The 21864-nt window shown below is 34.9% G+C and overlaps 1 protein-coding gene across 4 annotated transcripts in view; it reads right to left on the bottom strand.

Moving 5' to 3' along the window:
• LOC138691683 (zinc finger protein 436-like) overlaps positions 1 to 21864 on the bottom strand; it is a 111937-nt gene that overhangs the window by 6251 nt on the left and 83822 nt on the right. For 2 of the 4 annotated variants that reach the window (XR_011329939.1, XM_069813920.1), the window contains exons 6-9: positions 15639 to 15759; positions 15240 to 15337; positions 8448 to 8558; positions 5514 to 5584 (exon numbers count right to left, since the gene is read on the bottom strand). Coding sequence is in view for 2 of the 4 variants with exons in the window: in XM_069813920.1 (XP_069670021.1) it covers positions 5514 to 5584; positions 8448 to 8558; positions 15240 to 15332 (275 nt within the window). In the remaining 2 variants the exon portion in view is untranslated. The remainder of the gene's footprint in view (positions 1 to 5513; positions 5585 to 8447; positions 8559 to 15239; positions 15338 to 15638; positions 15760 to 21864) is intronic. The other 2 variants (XR_011329940.1, XM_069813922.1) reach the window with 1 other exon arrangement.

Genomic DNA, 21864 nt, shown 5'->3' with positions numbered 1-21864 from the left:
AGAACACATACATATGTTATACAATGTAATTGAATCGTTCGTTGTTGAAAGGAACTAAGTCCACATTTTTGTCAATTTCATTTCTTTATCGATTTGTAATGTAGAAAGCAAGCTGCATCTGTTTGTGTTGGAAGGAACTTATTACTCATATTCCTTGTGCTTTATTTGAGGTGGTCAATCTTGTCATTCGCTGTTGAAAGGAACTAATTCCTATAGATAGTGCTTTTAAACACGGAACGACGAAGATTCCAGGTTGGCGACCCTGTGCTAACAGTATATTCTGCCTCCAATATTTCGCGCGTTTTATGAGTGCAGAGACTGACCATTGATTACTAGTTGTTTGTCACATTAAATGTTCAGATTTGATTATTCTGTACTTGATAACAGTATCAGATAAAGGAAGACGGAATAGACGAGAAATAGGAATCTTATTAGCCTATTACAGAAAGTTTATCCTGAAGGACGAGTTCCAATCAAAACAAGCAAACCAGGAGATGTGAGGAAAGTTTATCGTTATGTTACTACATCAGGAGATAGCAAAGATTTCTATGATAAAATATTGCAATGGCCACTGGAACGAAAAGAAAACCTACTTTATTGAAAACAGTAATTATGTGTACTGTTGTTCTGTATTTACCCAAGAATAATAATATATTGGTTAATTCAATCAAATAATATGGATATTTTAAAAACTTTGTTTTGTTTTCTGAGTTATTCCATTACAAAGGTGTATGACAACTGTAAACATCCTTTATATTTTGTGAAAATAATGTATATTATACTGCACCATGCAAGTAACATGTTTCATAGTTGATTTTTTTCTTAATACTTGCAATACAGGTAATTTAATAAATTCCCAATTTCTTTTATAGGTCAAAACGTGTTTACTTTTTTATGAATACAGCATTTCCATGTTGAAAGGCACTAAGACCAATGACATGTTTTCTAGATTAAAAAGATTCTAATGACTGCGTGAATATTTTCAAGAGTCTAAACTAATTCTGTATGCCTCTATTTTGCGTGCACAATATATTTTGGTTTAATCTTCGATAGATTACTCACAAAACAGTTTTTTTTTCGATTATCTCAAAACTTTAAAAAGTGGACTTGGTTCCTTTCAACAATGACCAATTCAATTGAAAAAGTCATGAAACTACAGTCTGAGAAAACAAACAATAACACAAGAATTTATTAAAGAAAGAAAGCAAAATAAGAACAAATAGTAAGGTGACATAAAGTTTTGGGAAGAAAGAAGAATAAGTTTGAAACCATGAAATAAATAAATCAACTGAGAATTAAAGAATCTTCTCCAAAACGTATTTTCAAACAATTCTTAAAACACCGGCAATTTGGTAAAATTCTATATTCTAAAGGAAGTTGGTTAAAAGTTGTTGTTAAAAATGGTTAAGTCCTTTCGTTCCATAAGTTACTGAGCTATGCTGAGAAAAGAATATATTGTCTTTTTGTCTTGTTAATAAGTATGTATATCTTTATTAAACTGAAATATAATATTAGTATGTATTAAATTTTTAATAACTTTGTACATGAAAATGGCAGCACCTAATTTGATAATTGATTCAACTGGTACAACAAAAGAAAATTCATATAGATATTTAACTGGAGTCAAATGATGAAAACCCAATAAATTTCTTAAAGCTCTATTTTGAATAAATTGTAAAGGTCTCAAAGCAGTTTTCTTATTATGTCCCCAAATAAATGACATATACATTAAATGAGAATGGATAAAAGCATAATATGCATTCAAGAGACAAGATATAGGCAAAGATCTTTTAAGCCTTTTCAAAATACCAGACATTGGAACAATTTTCTCACAGACAGCCAAAATAAGTTTATCCCATGTTAAATGTTCATCAACAACCAAACCTAAAAATTTAAGTGATGTAACTTTTTGTATTACAGACTCATTAAACTTTAATTCTTTCGGAATAATATAATAAAATGAAGGTTTAGTGAAAATCGTGCTTGAGTATTCTACATTAGGTTTCAGTCTTTAATAAGAACCAGAGTAAAATAATTAAATATAGGAGTACGTTTTGTTTGTTATTACCCTGCATTCTTCTTTTCATTTTAAAATGCTTCCCTCTTTACAAGATCTGAAACTTACCGGTTACTGTAAATTCTTATGAACATACTTTTTATAAAATCAGACCAGAGTTGCGCATATTTTTTTTCATTTTTTTAGTTAAATGACTACCTTGTTATAATTAATTTTCATTCATTTGCAAGATTTTAAATCGGTTTACATTAAAACTGCATACTCGTGTAATTATACCAGACATTAAAAGTGGACTTTAAAAGTGTAGTGTGTCGTTTTTCATAGTAAAACAGCTATTGTCACCATTGTGCAATATTTAACATGGCCAAATTTGTAATAAAAATCACTGTTATGTTACAAATTTTGAAATAAAACTCACTGTGATTCTTAAAATAAAACGAAGTGTAATATGTCCATGACATTGTTTCAAAACGTAATTTGTCCAACATTGATTGTTTAATAACTTTGATGGTTTTTTTTATAATTGTTTTAGTTGTGACATATATCTCAGTAAGCATGGCAAACACTAGAATATAATGTCTTGTTCATTATTTCCTACTACAAAAATTTAGAAAATACAGGTTTTTTGCTTTTTCTGAAAATTTTGTTTTGTGTGACATATTACGATTCCATTAGTTACTTCTCATTTGTTATTGTTGTTCCAAGATATTTTAATTTTTTCATCTCTTGGAAAGATAAATTTACAATTTTTGTATTTCTATTTCGTACTGTTCCGGTCATAAGACATAATCATATACTTCATCTTTTCGAGATATACTTCCAAATCTATGTCTTTCTTTGAAGCAAGTAAAATTCCCGTGTTTTCCCTTATAGTTATGGATTTTTTTTCCTAACATATTCACGTTATCATCACAGACAAACAGCTGATGTAAGTAACCATTCAATTCCAAATCCTATGAAAATGAAAATATAAAAAAATAAGCAATGGTCATTACATTTCTTAAATTTGTTAAAGACCTTCCTCGTCATCGAAACAGTCACACTGGAATATCTGGAATGAAGGATTCATCACCTCCGTTCTCTTGAAGCAGAATATTTGCAACGGTTTAACTTTTCTAGCTTCCTCCAATTATCACCAAATTTTTTTTTTTTTTTTTTTTTTTTTTTTTTTTTTCTGGAGATCTCTTATATCTTTTCTCTTAGGGACCCATAAATTCTGTCGGCGGCCCTGGGTACTTAAGCATAATCACCCATAAAGTAGCCAAGACCTCAATATGCGTGGTGTAAAAAAAAAAGCATATGATGTCACTGAACCCAGAGAGTTTGGATAACTTTCGGAATTTCCACATATCGTAAACATATTAACTGCTACACAACTAATTCATTCCCAGCAGCATCCTCAGGCTTCTTCAGAAGCTTAGCACAGACATTCCAATGCATAAGTTACAAGTTTCGTGATAAAACTGAAGTGTTTCTCAAATTGACGCACCATCAGAAACTTCTGAAACGAGAGTCTGCATCTTCTCAATTTGGCAAATCTTCTAATAAATGGGTTTGGATTGAATGGGGCCGTCTAATGCTTATCTACTAATAAAGTATTAATATGTTACAATTTATTCATCATGAACGTTTTCGGCATATTTACGCCATCTTCAGATGTTAAAAAATTGTCTTTGTACATGCTTAATATATATGCCACAATGGTGAAACATGAGTACAAGCGACATAATCGTTGTGTACATTTAAATGAACTTATGAATTACAGTGTTCACACAGCTGTTGATTATACACTGTAACTTCGTAATGAATTAAAAGTTGTAATCAAGGTAAGCCCATCATTAACGAACAAATAAGTAATACTTCCAACCTACTATTCAATTTATTTAAATTAATTCCATATAAACAATCTAGGCAAACCTCCATACAGGCTTCCTCACCCCTAACCCCACTTCTGGTACTGCTGGATGTACACTAGCGTAAGGTTGTTTAATGTGAGCACTTCCCGAATTTCAGTCAGAGCTGCGACACCGATATGAACACATCATCACAACAATACATGCTTCTGCACGTAAGTTACTCCTACAATTTCGCCTTAAGAACTAGAAATTACAAAAAAGTACTTTAGTTTGCAAACAGTCCTAATATTTTCGCGTGTTTACAGTATGTCTGGCTATCTGAACTCCGAGAAGTGACAACGTGAAATCTGTTAATACACAACCATAGTAAGCTGATACGAAATAATAACACCACCGCACTCCAACGTATTGCTAATGGCTGAAAACCATACAACACAAATCACTACAAATGCAGAGATTTAATTGTTTTAATGTGTTTTATTTGAAAATGTTGTTGTTGTTTTCTAATGCCAGGCGTTTGACAATAAAGTCATTTGACCTCTTGCACTCCAATATTTTTCAAAGATATTATCATGACTAGCTACTGAAGCACAGATTTTGAGGTGTTCCGAATCCATTTCTTGGTTTGAGTTGCACAATGGGCAGTTAGGGGACTGATATATTCAAATTCTATGTAGATGTTTGGCCAAACAATCATGGCCTATTGCCAATCTAAATGCAGCTACAGACGATTTTCGTGGTAAATCGGGAATTAACTGTGGATTATGATGCAGAGAGTTCCATTTTTTCCCTTGGGATTGAGTTATCAAATTTTGTTTGTTGAGTAATACGTAGATTTAGTAACAGGTCTGTAAGTAGCAGTGCTGACCTTCTTTGCTAAAGCATCCGCATTCTCGTTTCCCAGGATTCCACAATGGGATGGTATCCATTGGAATACAGTTCTTTTATTGAGTGATAATAATTGAGAGAGCATTTTAGTTATTTCTGCTCTTTGAGATGAAGGTGTGTGTTTAGAGACGATGTAAACTAAGTGATTGACATTAATGACATTCACCTTTGAATTTTATCAAGCATCATCTGCTAGTGTGTTAATGCTTATATTTATACCTCTGGTTTAGTTGTTGCATTCATCCAGTGTGTGTGTTTTCATTCATTACGAAGTGACAGTGTATAATCAACAGCTGTGTGAACACTGTAATTCATAAGTTCATTTAAATGTACACAACGATTATGTCGCTTTTACTCATGTTTCACCATTGTGGCATATATTAAGCATGTACAAAGACAATTTTTTAACATCTGAAGATGGCATAAATATGCCGAAAACGTTCATGATGAATAAATTGTAACATATTAATATTATATTAGTAGATAAGCATTAGATTTGCTTATCGGTCAAAATTCCAACAAAATGAAATTACTTCTAATAAATGTTCTACATCGGCTAACGCTGGCTCCCATGTCAAGGTTGTATGAGTTCATATACTCCACAATTCATTGTTCTGAGACCCTCTCTGTCATCACTAACACTATCACAACATCCATAATCGACAACTGCAGAAGAACATTAATGTCCTCCCTCTACACATATATTAGCAGCAAAGCCAAGCATAAATTAAACACATGTTCGAGACACTCACCTCTCAGTCAAGGCTTCAGATTCCTCCGTCACTACTTCCTGTTTTACTCTAATTGTGCCAAACGTCTCTTCCTGAAAATAAGATCATATAACAGAGACGATTGATGCGGGAGATTCAAAAGCTCTGAAACATTGAAATATAAGGTGATCCATTTGGGAAAGCGTAAAATAAAAAGTGATAAAATGAGAATTGTTGCTATTTATTGTTAAATAACACTGGTCAACAGTCATTTTGCGCCAGACATAAAACTAACAAAGTCTTAGTAATTTCGACTTCGTGAATTCAAACATAACAAGCAAAATATTCCATCAGTTCCAATTTTCGAGATGCAATATATAATTGATTTTCTATGCATTTTATTTAAAAAATCACCGTATTTCGTATGTAACTACTTTGATTTAGAAATATGACGACCCATTATGTGAAAACAATATTAGTATAAGTAGGCTACCATGTTAGAAGCACTTGCAGAAACTGAAATTGTTTAATTGCCCTCCTACGAGTCGATTTGGAGGGAGTAAAACAGGTTCGCAGTATGAATTCACTTGAGTTTACCTTATTCCACTTGAGATGTTCATTTCTTTGCTGTGAGCTTTGATTACATTACTGTAGTTCATATTTTGCAATAGACCACTCTATCAAAACCATTACTAGCAGCAGAAATTGTTTTATTGCCCTTTTCTGTTCCATCTGGAGGGAGAGAAACAGGTTCGCCATATGAAATCGCTTCAGTTTATAAGATTTCCGTGGTGTTAGTGTTCTGTTTAAGACGTGTATTTCTTTAAAGTATGTTTTAACGACAATATTCGAAGTACGAATGATTTACATATACTGCAGATTTGAAGGTTGTAGCATTGCTTCTTGGAATGTAATTAAGCTACACAAAATTTTGCTGCTTTCTGTTCAAATAGGCAATCCCGCTCGAGATAAGCATTATAAAATAAAGCGACCAACACTAGAGAGCCAGAGAAGAAAAATATTATACATCAACCCCTTGTACCTCAAAGAAAACTAATTTTACTTCCTTTACACATTAAGTTAGGGTAAAATGAAGCATTTTGTTAAAGGGATATATCCTAAAACTGAAGCATTTAAACATATCCAGGAAAAATTTCCTGCTATTAGCGACTCAAAAATAAAAGAGGTAGTTTTCAATGGACCACAAATTAGAGAAATAATGAAGGATAATTACTTCGAATATTTATTGGAAGGAAACGAGAAAGTCGCCTGGTTTGCATTCAAGGAGGTTGTATTAAATTATCCGGGTAACTGTAGAACTGAGAACTATGAAGAACCAAGGAAAAATAAATTCAAACAAACCATGTGAACACTCAAGATCATGTGCACTGTTTTTTGGGACAGAAAAGGAGTCCTACTCATTGAAATCTTGCCTCGGGGTGAAACCATTAATAGAGAAACCTATTGTCAGACCTTGAAGAAGCTCCGTCGCGCAATTCAGAACAAGAGACATGGGATGCTGACCGACGAAGTTGTGTTGCTTCATGACAACGCTCGGACACACACACCTCGTGACACCCAAAATCTCATCTCGAAATTTGGCTCGGAACAAATTGACCATCGCCCCTACAGCCTGGATTTTGCTCCGAGTGACTTTCATCTCTTCCTGCACCTCAAGAAGTTCCTCGATGGTCAACGTTTTGATGGCGACGATGAAGAGAAAACAGCAGTGCAGGAGTGGTTCGCATCGCAGGTGGGCAAATTCTACAATGAGGGGATAGCAAGACTTGTGCCACAACTCGATAAATGCCTGAATAATGGTGGAGATTATGTTGAGAAGTAATTGAAGTGTGGAGATACAATGAAACAAAAATGGTTTGTAAATATCTTCCCATTTACTTACTATACCCTTTTGGAACTTACTTTAAGAACATGCCTCGTATTATTTCTCCACTTCTCCACTACTGGCCCCCACACTTATAACTTCCCCTTACTTCACTTCACTTCACTTCGATTGCTATTGATATCCTTGTCCCCTCCCACTATCTACTTTATCTTTCTATTTTCTCCCACTACTTCCCTACTACAAAAACTCCTTAAATCATAATGTTTCTTCTTTTCTCCACCCCTCTTCCTTCATCACTGCTCTCTGGATCCGTTCAATTTTTCTTCGACTGTCTTGTTTTTTTAACCGACTCTGCAACTCTCGTAATCGCCTTGGAATCGTCCCCAAATGCTGACTGCCCAAATTCCGACATGTTTGTAGAATTCCGCTACAAATTGATATTTCCTCCTTGTCGGATGACGTCCCAGGCTTCTCTCAATCACTTAAAGTTTCTTGTTTCAGCATCCGTGTCTGACTGTTGAACTCTGTGGTGCACTTACTTTGCTATTTTCATTAATATTGCCCAAGCAGCTTGGGCCAAGCTGATATCATTTCCTATACTTATCGACACTAATCCCCCCTAATCTTCTCCTTTGAGACTCTTCTATTTCTCTCCAATTTATTCTGAATCTACTAATGCTTCCGAGACATTGTTCTACACTAAAGATCAAATTGTTAATCTTTAATTTTTCTCTAAGCAGTCTTGCAAATTGACCTCTTTTCCTAGCTTCTTTAAGGAAAGGGACCAAAACCCGTCTTTTCCTCCTTATTTCATAACTCCAGTCATTTTCCATTCTAATGGAAGTGTTCCCTAGCAACCTTCTACCACCTCATATAGAGGGTGTAAATAATGATAAATTATAAGAACCACTGAATCTGAAGTATTTGATTAAAATTCTCTTCGAAACGAAAGCAAATATATCACTGCATCATATCATAAGAAGAAACAAATATTGTGTTCAAATCTTCAAGGCTCAATCATGTCATTCAAACCATTGTTAAGCTTTGTAAAAACAGTGATAGAAAAAGGACAGTACATGAACTCAATACCAAGAAAGTTAAGAAAAGAATAATTAATAAACTTCACTGACCTCAGGTTCACACTTTATCACAGGAAATGTGATTGGCACTGCAGTTTCCTCAATTTTGATTTCCCATTTCAACCCACAGTTGGAGTCCTTGCTGTCCACTGCAAAGTCTTCCTGTGGAATACAAAGATACGACAAATTTATCATCCATTACATTTTGAAGCAAGATCAATTCATTTGTTGCAGCCCATAATGCAGGCTATGCATGATGACACTTGGTGCTATTTCTTTGGAAATGAGCAACACAGGGGATAAAGCAAAATTACATACAATTCAATCAGCATCACTGGGTTCATCTTTATGGCATGGCACACAGTATCCTGTGAGGGTGTCATTGTAATCAATTTTTTAGTAGGTTATTTTACGACCCTTTTATCAACAGCTTAGGTTATTTAGCGTCTGAATGAGCTGAAGGTGATAATGCCGGTGAAATGAGTCCAGGGTCCAGCACCGAAAGTTACCCAGCATTTGCTTATTTTGGGTTGAGGAAAAACCCCAGAAGAAACCTCAACCAGGTAACTTGCCCCAACCGGGAATCGAATCCAGGTCACATGGTTTCGCGGCCAGATGCGCTAACCATCATTATAATCGACAGTAGGTATGTTATGTAATTCAACCTGTAATCATTCTGATGTCGTAAAGCAGCCATGGCTAGGACGTGACTCGCGAGACAATGTGGCTCGCAGTGATAGCTGTGGATTTCGCTTGCTTCTAACCTCCGCCAACCCGCACACTCTCACTCACTGGAGTCAAACTCCGTTCCATTTGTATTTGTCTCTGACCTGCGAGTGGCATATATCTCTCTCGAAACCATGTACGAAAGTTTCAAGTAGGATGGGAGGACGCATTTTTTTGCTGTCAATATCATGAGAATATTAAATGTATGATTTGTTCACAAGTATTACGAGGAAAACGGTTGTATAACATAAAACGGCATTATACTACATGTTACTGATGAAATATTAAAAGGTTAAGTGTTGTTATCATCATCATCATCATCATCATCTCTGTACGTCGACACTTTCACTTTGAACTCACTAATTTACTATGTGATGTCAAATGAAAGCTAGATGTAAGGACTTGACAAATGTTGAACTTTCAAATCTTTGCCAAAATATAAATATCCGAAGATTCGTTCTTTCGCTTGCTCTGTTGAAGCCACGTTTGCTACAACTTACGTTTGTGAAAAATTATTTTCAATAATTAAAATAGTAAAAACCAAATTTAGATCATGACTGACAGACAAATACCTTCGTGATCAACTACGACTGGCAGTAAGTGACATAATTCCTGATTTTGAAACTTTGTCGCAGACACATTCCGAAGACAGTTAATTTTAGGTCGTGATATTGTTCATTTCTTTCTTCGTTACACGTACTAAACATTAGTTTGTAGCCTTGTACTGTATAAAATTATATTGAAGTGCTTGCCATAAGGAAAATGAAAATCCGTTAAAAAGTCAGACAGTTGCTTCACTTCCCCTTCGGGTGTTCACTCCCTCCATAGGTGCTATGCACATTGCAGATTACACAGTGGCTCGGCGCACAATTACATTTTCGCCACCGCTGTCGTAAAGCAGGAAATTAAAGTTGTCACAAGCAAAGAACGGACTTCTGACAGTTCCATAACGTTTATTTTGAATTATTTTCTACTCACTATCAAATTTGAACAGTCGAATGGAACTGAATATGTCACCCACATTTCTGCCCCCCAAGGTAAGTAAAAACAGCAATGGCACATATATTCTTAGCTCAGCTGTGATCGTATATAAACACTTCCTCCCGCATGTAACAGTTAAGACCCTTAACGCACAACACCGAGAACTATAATGTTTTCGCTGTAAGAAAAATCCTAATGTAAACAATAGCACGTGACTGAAGTGAGGCTTCATTGGCCGCTGTTTGGCGCCATAGATCCTCAGTACGTGTTGCCGCCTACTGTTGTACATTCTGTTTCATGTTAAACATTTCCCGTTACTCGTAAAATAGGCCTAACCTCACTTCTATGCAATCGTTTGCTTAGGAAACATTTACTTTATAATTACTGTAATTAAAACTCACTTAATGTATTATATACATTTAAGACTATTTGTTTTTATTCGCTTTTCAGAGCGTTTCCACTCTTATGTTTAATAACCAAACACACCGAGGATGCAGAAGCCATGCTTCAGTACCACGTGCTTACGTGAACAACTACGAGCTCAAGTGACGCCAGCTTGTTACAAGAACAGACTACCTCGGTATTACTGTTGGTATTCATCCGCGTTCATAGTACATAACAAAATATATAATTAGCTTTTCTTTTACATAGCGTTTTACATATGAGTGAAGTTATATGTTTCATTGTATTTAACAACTAGAATTCAATTTTTTATTTTCAAACATATAAGATTATGGTTTCCAAATACGAACTATATTTTTCTGCGTCATGTGAGTGTTTCGACTGGGAACCAATCACGGGTATGACAGCAACATGCTTATGTTTACATTAGGATTTTTCTTACAACGAAAACAGTATACGTAATATGTATGGAGACAGCTAGCATTGCTTATGTCTTCACACTACAGCGAGAAATACATTGCTACTTAGTGGAGGCATCTCTGTATAGACAATTGAAACAAGAATTTTATTACGCCATATGGAAGACAGTTTGATCAAAGACCTTATATATAATAACTATACAAGATCTTTGGGTGGGCATTTTGCCTAATTGTGCCCGGGGGAATAGGTGTGCATGTGCTGGAAAGCTCTTGCAAATGTCAACAGACAATGTCGTGCCCATAAACCTAGTGCAACCAAGCAGTAATATTGCTGCGGTTTGTAAAATGGATAGGTCTACTGATTCGATATTCATGTATTTCTTCATTTATTCATTAATTCATTCATTGACTTACTTATTACTCAGCTACGTATTTAGTAACCGGTCTTATTTCATTCTTTCATTTATTTTTTCTTTATTGTTTTATTTATTTGTTTGTTTGTTTCTATTTTCTTTCTTTATTTCTTTACTTCTTTATTAATTAATTAATTAACTTTATCTAGGAGAGATGAGGTCTTTAGGCCTTACTTTCCCCTCTACTGGCGATTACAACTACAATATCAAGAATACAATTGAAATTAAAATTATAATTAATATTAAATTTACAGTTACAATAAAATCAAAGTGTTAAAACATTACGTGATTAATAAAGACATGACAATTTATTGTAGAATTTCAGAAAAAAAAGTACTACTTCCTGAAGTATAAATTATACGTAGAATAATTATCTAGGTATGAAATTACTGGAGACTTAAGTATTTTATGCTGCAATAAGAGAACTATTTACAAAGAGAACAGAACTGCATTTAAATTAATTCAAGGTTCCCAATGAAAGGAATGGCTTCTTTCTGTTCAAACTCACGAACGTCACAAATGCTTAGTATATGGACACTCTGTTATATATAAAAAATTGAACCAGACTACAACACCAGGCATGCTCAAACATATATTAGTTCTATATGAGATGATTATATATAACTAATAGAGAATTTAGAGCAATCTGTCGTGAATGAGGTAAGTTGTTTTAGGAAAATTAAATTATTGTTTCAGACATTTCCCTGCTTATTGCAAAACACAAAAACAAAACATACAAGGAAATACATAAAGCAAAACCATAATAGCATTTCGTTGTGCAGATATATAAATTTATTGTAAGAACAACTGTCTAACTTGAAAAGATAAATTGAAATGAAGTAATTGAATGTTTTTGTTAAAAACATAAAAGAAAATGCATAAAGCTAAATATTTTGCTTTTTAGATAATGTAAATATAGGGTCTTCAAATAAGAGTGTCCTACATTTAACATATAACAGTGCACAACTGTGGAGTAACGGTTAGCGCGTCTGACCGCTAAACCAGGTGGCCCGGGTTCGATTCCCGGTCGGAGCAAGTTTTTTTTATTTTATTGGGTTATTTTACAACGCTGTATAAACATCTAGGTTATTTAGCGTCTGAATGATATGAAGGTGATAATGCCAGTGAAATGAGTCCGGGGTCCAACACCGGAAGTTACCCAGCATTTGCTCGTATTGGGTTGAGGGAAAACCCCGGAAAAAACCTCAATCAGATAACTTGCCCTGACCGGGATTCGAACCCGGGCCACCTGGTTTCGCGCCCGGACGCGCTGACTCTTACTCTACAGGTGTGGACTCGGGGCAAGTTACCTCGTTGAGGTTTTCTCCGGGGTTTTCCCTCAACCCCATATGAGCAAATGCTGCGTAGCTTTCGGTGCTGGACCCCAGACTCATTTTACCGGCATTATCACTTTCATCTCATTCAGACGCTAAATAACCTAAGATGTTGATAAAGCGTCTTAAAATAACATACTAAAATAAAAAAAAACATATAACAGTTGCCATGTTTATGAAGCTAAAGCAGTCACATTTTTTCCATGGTAATCGACCTGGTTGGCGAGTTGGTATAGCGCTGGCCTTCTATGCCCAAGGTTGCAGGTTCGATCCCGGGCCAGGTCGATGGCATTTATGTGTGCTTAAATGCGACAGGCTCATGTCAGTAGATTTACCGGCATGTAAAAGAACTCCTGCAGGACAAAATTCTGGCACATCCGGCGACGCTGATATAACCTCTGCAGTTGCGAACGTCGTTAAATAAAACATAACATAATATTTTTTCCATGGTTACAGTTGTTGCTGACACATAATCATGAAACGTTACACCATTTCAGAATGTGTAGAAATCATTCAAATTTATTATTAGAAGAAAGTCAACCATTTGCCTAGCATTCCATGCATTATGTGAAGTATACAATGCGTGTAAGATATCGGGCTATGATAAGGGATTATATTTTTTGATCACAATTGGAAGGTATGGATCTCAGAAACATCTTGTTTCTGCAAGATAGCGCCACATGTCATACTGCTCACCAAACAGTCGACCTTTTGAGGGAAAAGTTCAGAGGCTTCATCATTTCGCATGGTGGTGATGTTAACTGGCACCCAAGATCATGTGATTTAATGCTGCTGGGTTACTTCTTAATGGGGTAATGTTAAATAATGGGTTTATGCCAACAAACCATAAATAGTTAATGACATAAGGAACAATATCAAGTGCGTTATTCACGAAATTCAGCCTGGTTTATGTTTCTTGTTAAAAATTGAAAGACCTGTATTTGCGCAACCCAACGAAGCCTTAGCAGGTATTTAACTAACGTTCTCTTCCATACATAATGCCAATAAGTGTGCTTCAAAATAACAGTAATTAAATAAATAAACCTCTTTCGTTTATAGAATTTATTTCATTTTAAAAGTGTGACAAGCTTATAGGTAAATAAGTATGGACACTTCGCATCGGTACCTTTGATGTAGCCAGCTAGAGCGTGAGATTCTGCTTTCTCCTTAGATATATATTATTTTAATGTACCGAAGTACATATGATATTTCCATGCAGATATTCTGCGTCATCATACGATGAAAGAGTAACGAAACGGAGAAAAATTCTCTCCGGTGCCGGGATTTGAACCCGGGTTTTCAGCTCTAAGTGCTGATGCTTTATCCACTAAGCCACACTGGATACAACCCCGGCGCTAGACAGAATCGTCTCAGATTAAGCTCCAACTCTTGGGTTCCCTCTAGTGGCCGCCCTCTGCACTACATCATAGATGTCTATGAACGTAGGACCGAAGTCCACACATGTGCTGAGGTGCACTCGATATGAGTGACTAGTTGGCCGGGATCCGACGGAATAAGCGCCTTAGAGTTGGCGTTGATATCACACCAGACAGTGCGGAAATATAACACATATAATTAATTCATTTAGGTACATTATGTACTCAAATAAAATAAATTGGATCCATGAAATAATAAATACGTCATTAACTGTAATGTCTAGATTCTAGAGTTCCTTTATAATGAGAGTTGAGACGTTGACCTCAACAACAATTAAAATATGTAATGATTTGATAGCATTGAAAATGGAAAAACAAAACTCTTATGATAAGTAAAACCATAAACCTATATTATACAAAAATATTAAACGAATTTTATACATAATTATATAATGTATTATATTATTTTATAATATAATTTATTATATCTGAAATAAAAAAAAAATATTATTACAACTAGTTTGTCACTGAGAAATAAGGAAAAGCTGTTAACTTGAATTTATTTGAAGCAAAGGGTTACTGGATTATGCAATAAGGTAGGCGATGTTTGGATCCTGTGTCTCAATTCTATACTCAATTATTACATTAGCGTATGCTACCCAGCATTTCCTCTGATTGGGTTGAGGGAAAACCGCAGAAAAAACCTCGGTTAAACGAGCGTTGAGCCACTTCCGCCGATTTTGGAATAGACACCAACGCGGTTAGGTTAGGTTACGTTAGTTTAGGCTTTTATTATCCCATCAAGATGAAAGTGAAAGCGATTGAGTGTGATTTTTTGTTTTCTATGTTGGCAGTTCAAGTGCTTCTGTATCTATTCCAAAATCGGCGGAAGTCGCTCAACGCTCGTTTCACCAAAACCTCAACCAGGTAACTTGTCCCGACTGGGATTGCGAATCTCGGCCATCTGCTTTTGCGGTCAGACGCGCTAACCATTACTCCACAGATATGGACCCTCAGTAGTCAGGTCAGGTTTAGTTTCTTTGTTTCTGTATTCAATATTTACTGTATAAATGGATCTCCCATACTGAGAACATGGAGTTCATAACTACAAAATAATTGTAGCGGTGTAAGCTTACATATTCGCTTAGAAATTTACGAATGAATTATACAAGAGAGTAAAAAATAGCCTCACATCTGGTGGAGGATTTGCCTCTTCAGTGACTGCGTCATCACACGACTGTACTGTCACAGGCTCGACCTCAACTTCCGTCTTGATAGCATTCATTACAACTGAAAGGAAAATGTAAGAAAATTACGCGATTGCTGAATATACAAGTAACTACGCGTGGCCCCTCCTTAACTGCAACAGGAAATGTATGAAAAATATGCATTACAGAATAGCACATTAATTGTCAATTGGGACAAGGTAGAGTCTCCACCCGCCAATGCAATGAATATTGCAATTTCCAGCAATTTTCAATAATTTTATCACAGCCACAAAACATTTCAATTATTGTAAAATTCTGATAAGCAAATAAGACTCAAATTACAGTGAAGTCTAAAAGCTGGCAATACACGGAAACATATTCACCTCTATGAATTATTAAAATGAAAACTGACGAAATTAGTGATATCTTCACATACTCGTTAAAAATGTGGAATACATCATTCCAGCCGAGAAGCTTCCGCTACGATCAAAGGACCTGTGACCACTGTAACCAACAGAAAAATATTACAAAACCGAGTTCGACTAAAAAATACTATAATTAAATTAAAATATAAATAACAGGGGATTTATAAACTCCAGATTAATGACTGAAAATGTCTGCGGTTTGTTCAATAGAATTTTATTCTTATATTTGATCACTAAGATTACATTTTCGTTGTTTTTTTTTTTTGGACACACAACATAGAAAAGTGACACCTAAAAAAAAAAAAAAAAAAAAAATAGCGATTTTAACACTGCAAAAATATGCAAAAATTATTGCGCACAGTTGGATAAAACGACAAATTTCTTTTTCCAACCAGGGACGTTTGAATGAAAAAAAAAAGTACAAAATTTAGATAATAAGATTAAAACTATTTGGGATATTATTAAAAATGAAAATAATCGATATTCAAAGAATGAAAATATTACTTGTATTAAAATCAATTAGTGTAAAATAGATAACTCAGTTCACAAAGTGCAGTCGTAGAGAACCGTTGTGTAGTAAGCAGCATATGCAAGTAGGTTAGCGTGTGAAGAAGGTATGGGCGACGACCTAAATTCTTACAGGGCGCGAATCGGGTGCTTCAATGCAAGGCAGTGTTGCAGATGTTCAAAAGATGATAATGTAATAGTGTCGGATAGAATCAACACATTTGTGGCAGCGGCTGTTTTATCAATTCTACTGATTATTGGAAATGTGGAGTTAAACCCTGGTCCTGGAGATACAGAAGGAAGAGTCTATAGTGATGAAGTGTTTCAAAGAGAATGGATAAACTATATGAAAGAAACGAGAGAAGACAGACTGAAGGCAAGTGTTCTACTAAACAAAGTAGCAAGTGATATAGATACATTAGTAAACAGGTACACTGAAGTGGAAAAGAAGTTAAAGGAGGTTATCCAAGAGCAGGCGGTGTTAAAATCGATAGTTAAAAAATGGGAAAATGATATCAGAATTAATAACATTGTAATTTATGGTGTTGAAGAGTGCAATCATGAAAAAGGGATTGATACTGGTTACGTGGTGTTAGAATTATTAACTAAGTATTTCAGTCTAAACTTGGACATAAGTGCGATAAATAACGCTTATAGAGTAGGTAAGGGAAATAAAAGACCAATTATTGTGAAATTGAACAGTTACTTTATCAAAGAACACATCATTGCCAATACGCGTCAACTCAAAGGCACAAATATTAGTGATGGGCGAAGTTGTTCTTTTCCCGGAACAGTTCCGACTGTTCCGGTTCCGAAAAAATACTATGTTCCAAATAACAGTTCCGAAATAACAGTCACCAGTGGTGATGAGTCGGAGTCGTTGAGTCGTTCAAACGAACGGTACAGTACCCTCCCTCTTTACCATGCTGCTCACACTGGAGCACTCATAGGCATGACATAGTACACATTCTTATCTATAGATGGCACTGCAATGCACATTCGAATCGATTTTGGAAAATTGCTGTGCATGCGGACAGAACTCAAAAGCTTAATGTTAGTAATTAAACAGCTGTTGACTACAAGGACAGAATACAACACTTTGTTTTCGTACATAAAGTTATAAAGACATGGTAGCCAACTAAAAAAAATAACATAACATTTAAAACATATGGTATCTAATGTCTCTTCTCTCTATTACATAATAAAAAAAAAACAAATCATTAATTTTTATTTTTACTTTTCTTAATGCAGTTATAATAATAATAATAATAATAATAATAATAATAATAATAATAATAATAAATATTACAATTTCATAAATAAAAAAAATATATATTGGCAGTACTGAAACCTGGAAACCCCGCAGTGGGTTAGTAAAATGTTGGAATCGCATCTTTACCAAAGTGTAATTTAAACTTCGCATTAAACCTCGCTCTCCAAATCAGTACTTATATGGGTAGTTTCCAACAAATAATGCTACAACATTTTTGTCGTTCTTTGATATCAGAGAAGATAGCACAAAAACTTGTGCTTGTCAGACTTAACCTCAACAAACGACAAACAGACATTGTAACTAAACCACTCATTACCATTTACGACTTTAACCTCTGTATAGAATCAGCTGATCAATGAATTAATAATAGTATGCGTACTTTATGACTCTGTAGAATGTTTATAAAACAGAATTAGTCAACTAATGGTGAAATAAACCATAAAGCGGGAATGAATATTACAGATTATTAAATACTTACTATAACATTACAGATGATTGGCCAGTCTTACAAATGTTGATATTAAAGTTCGCGCCACCGCAAGGATTTCAATTTCCATGCGCCCCCCTCCAACCACGTGAGAGTTTCAAGTACCAACTTCATCCAACGAAGTTCCAAGTATAACATAAAGAACAACGAGAACAGTGTAACTGCAGCTGTCGGTTCATCGGAACAAGCTCCGACGTTCCGACTGTTATCTCGGAGTCGGAACATACCTTGTGCAACGCGGTACTGCGAGCCCGCAACAGCTGGGCAAGTGAGCAGCTCGGAGTCGGAACACTGTTATTTCGGAACAGGAGGTCCCGACCTACTGTTCATTTTTGCAACAGTTCCGAGAGAGTCGGAACATACCCTGTGCAACGCGGTACTGCGAGCCCGCAACAGCTGGGCAAGTGAGCAGCTCGGAGTCGGAACACTGTTATTTCGGAACAGGAGGTTCCGACCTACTGTTCATTTTTGCAACAGTTCCGAGACCGGAACAGTTCCAAAATAACTGTTGTGTTATTTTTTACCCATCTCTAACAAATATATTCATAGAAAATGACTTTGCAAAAGAAATTAGAGAGAAACGAAAGAAGTTAATTCCAATATTAAAAGAAGCTCGAGGTAAAGGATTTAGGGCAACTTTAGTAAAAGATAAAATGAAGATAAACGGAAACATAGTTAACGTAGAGTCCTTAAATAATCTAAACATTGAGGATTTATTCAGGTGCGGTAACAAGAACAGAAATAAGGAAATAGAGACTTGTGGAAATAGAGCATCATCTACACCACACGTAAACAGAAGAAGTGCATCACGAAACAGGAAGTCTAGAAGCGCAGAGAGGACTGATAAGAATAGTAACTCATCAAGTGGGCAGAAGAAATCAGAAATAACAAATTGAAGAATTGATGAGCTTACGGGAGTGAATGATATTAGAGCATACCTAAGTAAACTAGAGAACACTGTTTTCACAGATCCCTTTAGAAGAAAGAAGAGTGAAGAAGGACAACCTAGTATGGAAGAAGATGCAGGAACCAGTGAAGATGCTGTTTGGGGAGCTGAGGCACAGACTGAGAGAACAACCAGTGAGGGTAGGCTGAGGCGCGCAAGTGAAAACTCAACAAGGAGAAGCGATTGTGGATCAACCGGCAAAGTCAGCGATCAATTTATAAGAATGCCACATGCCGTTGGTAGTCCGGAGTGCGCGAGAGGAAGTGCTGCAGTATGGAGGAACTGTGCGTTACCGACCGATGGAGTAGGAGAAGGTGACGAACAGTTATTAAAAGGTAAATTGACAAATAGAAACTCTGTCAGAAATAAAGTAGATTCAATCAAAACTATAGTTACTGAACGAAACTACCTACTAAGAGATAGGCATCAGCAAAGACTAAATTTTCCTAAAATTAGAAACACTTATTATTAATTAAATTAGATAAGCAGACAGGTTTTGTAAATAAGATAGAATTACGTCAAAGTTTTAAAATAATAAAAATTGAAAATGGAGAATTAAGGTAGTTATTAATGTATTCCGATAGCTATATTACTCGTATTTAGTAAAGGTTTAGAAGATAATTTTGACTTTATAAATTGCTTTACTAATATGTTTTAATTTCAATAATACTGCATTTATAATAAATTTAGTAGGCATTATAATAGTAATGAATTGATAATGAGTACATGAGACACAATTATGAAACTGAATTGAGGTTGATTATGTAAGCAACTTGGCAAGTTTGTGTTTAAGCGGGTATGTGATAGTCTTCATTGAAGTTACGCAAACGTTTCTGCTGACAAGGAAATATTGTAAGAAATAAAGATTAACCTACATATAGAATGTATCGAGTCAGCTAATTCAGGTTCATGACTTACATTATGTCGACATCTGATCACATTTTTTTGGAATAATAAGTTATTATGTGAAGTAAGACCTAAATAATTACAATTAAATTGTGAAAAGGAGCAGATAAATAAGGTTTAATGTCTTAATGGTTATCATTATTGGTTTAAACATGCACTAAAACCAGACGTAAGTGCAAGTTTGAACCAATAAATTATTGAGATTTGCTTTAAAATAATGAGTCTAGGAAATTGTATATATAGTATGTAGAACTACATTTGTTTATAGATCTTTTGTTATATTATTAAGTTTTGTACTTGTGAACTATATCAATAAATCAATCAATCAATCAATAGATAACCCAAAATCAATTGCAAATCATTTAAACGACATCTATATAAATATTATTCAGAATTTAAACATTCAAGATTGTGCAGAAGATTCTGCAATTGGTTACCTAACTGATGCATTTAACACTGAATTTTTAGGTCTCAAATTTATTCCCACTAAGGGTACGGACACGTTGGAACGACGATAAACAATAAAAGAAGCAGCGATGCTATATCAGAGAGAATTGAAGTATGCATTGTCATTGAGGTGTGCCAGAGCCTTCTTTAGTTACAAGCCGGGGCATGGGTAGGTTTGGCAACGCAGAGTGGAGGCGGGAGATTTTAGAGTGATATTGTGTTTGCTCATTGCTTTCGTTATACGTAACGCGTATTTTTTCAATATTACTTCATGCACAAAGGTAAGATCAAGATTCAGATAATGATGTAAATTATTACGGGTACGAAAATAGTGTTTTATTGCAATCAATTAGCTATACGGCGTAAGTGGGCTACTTACATACAAAGGCTGCCACTTAAAATAATTACAAAAAAAAACATGTTTTTATAGTACGAAGGTAAATAAATAAATAAAAAAGATATTCCTTGCACCGAAAATAATAAAATCAATAATGCAATAAAGACGTAAGTTCCTACGCAGTATTCTTAAGTTCCATTCAGTTAACAAATTGACAATGTTTTGAGACTTAATGGTGTTTCATCTGTGAAAGGTTTAGGATATATTTTAATATTATCTTATGCGATTATCTATCGTGTTTTTCTACAAATATTTCAGATGCCTAGAAAGTGCTGTGTGCCTATGTGTCGTAGCAACTACACTTATAATTAAAAAAAAAAAATAAAAACATACTTGTTTTTTTATTGATGGTACAAGGGAAAATAAATAAATACTTAAAGAAATGTTACTTGTACCAAAAATTAATAAAATAATGACGTACTTTCGCAATACCCTATTCCAATCAATTAACCATTATGTGCCTAGTAAATTGACAATGTTTTGCCGCTTAATGTTGTTTCACCTCTGACATGAAAGGTGTAGGATATCATATGCATTTTAATTTCATGTGATTATGTCGTGCTTTTCTATAAATATTTCAGATGTCCAGGAAGCCAGTTTTAATTTGAACCTGGCCAGTCACCATAACAATACTGTTATCCTAAATTATTTGTTATAAACTTTTTAAAATATAATTTTAAATAAATATAACTACAGAAAACAAGCTAAGAATGTGAATTATGCAAATAGGCCTAAAATAAAATGTAAACAGAAGAAACTATTGACATTCCTATTATAATAAAAGTATGAGGATGTAAATACAGTTAAGCCAAGTAAAACAATCTATGAAAAAAAGAAAACACATCCCTTCAACATAATACGTAACAAAATGCAACATTATCTATTAAGTACATGTATGTATCAATTAGCGTAAACTCAGTGGACTTTAAATCCTGTAAATACCAAGTGGGTGAATGTAGAGTATCCAACGCTCACTGAACGAATATTTCACTTTTATCACTGCCAATGTTGCGCTATAATCGTATATGCAAGGTAGGCTATAACTAAAACCTAAACTAACCAAACCTAACCTGTCAAAGAAGCAACAAGTTAATACTAAATATGTGTAAAATTGGCCTATGTTTCTATAGTGGGCGGGACATAAGTAACATTGACCAAACCAACAAAGTGATTATATGCATCTACAAATTATAGATAGTTCTGACGTATAGCAGGCATTCC

The sequence above is a fragment of the Periplaneta americana genome, chromosome 16 (assembly GCF_040183065.1).
Source record: "Periplaneta americana isolate PAMFEO1 chromosome 16, P.americana_PAMFEO1_priV1, whole genome shotgun sequence".
Taxonomy (NCBI): domain Eukaryota; kingdom Metazoa; phylum Arthropoda; class Insecta; order Blattodea; family Blattidae; genus Periplaneta; species Periplaneta americana.
Note: the sequence above shows the minus strand (reverse complement) of the source record. Positions and strands in the feature narration are given on the sequence as shown.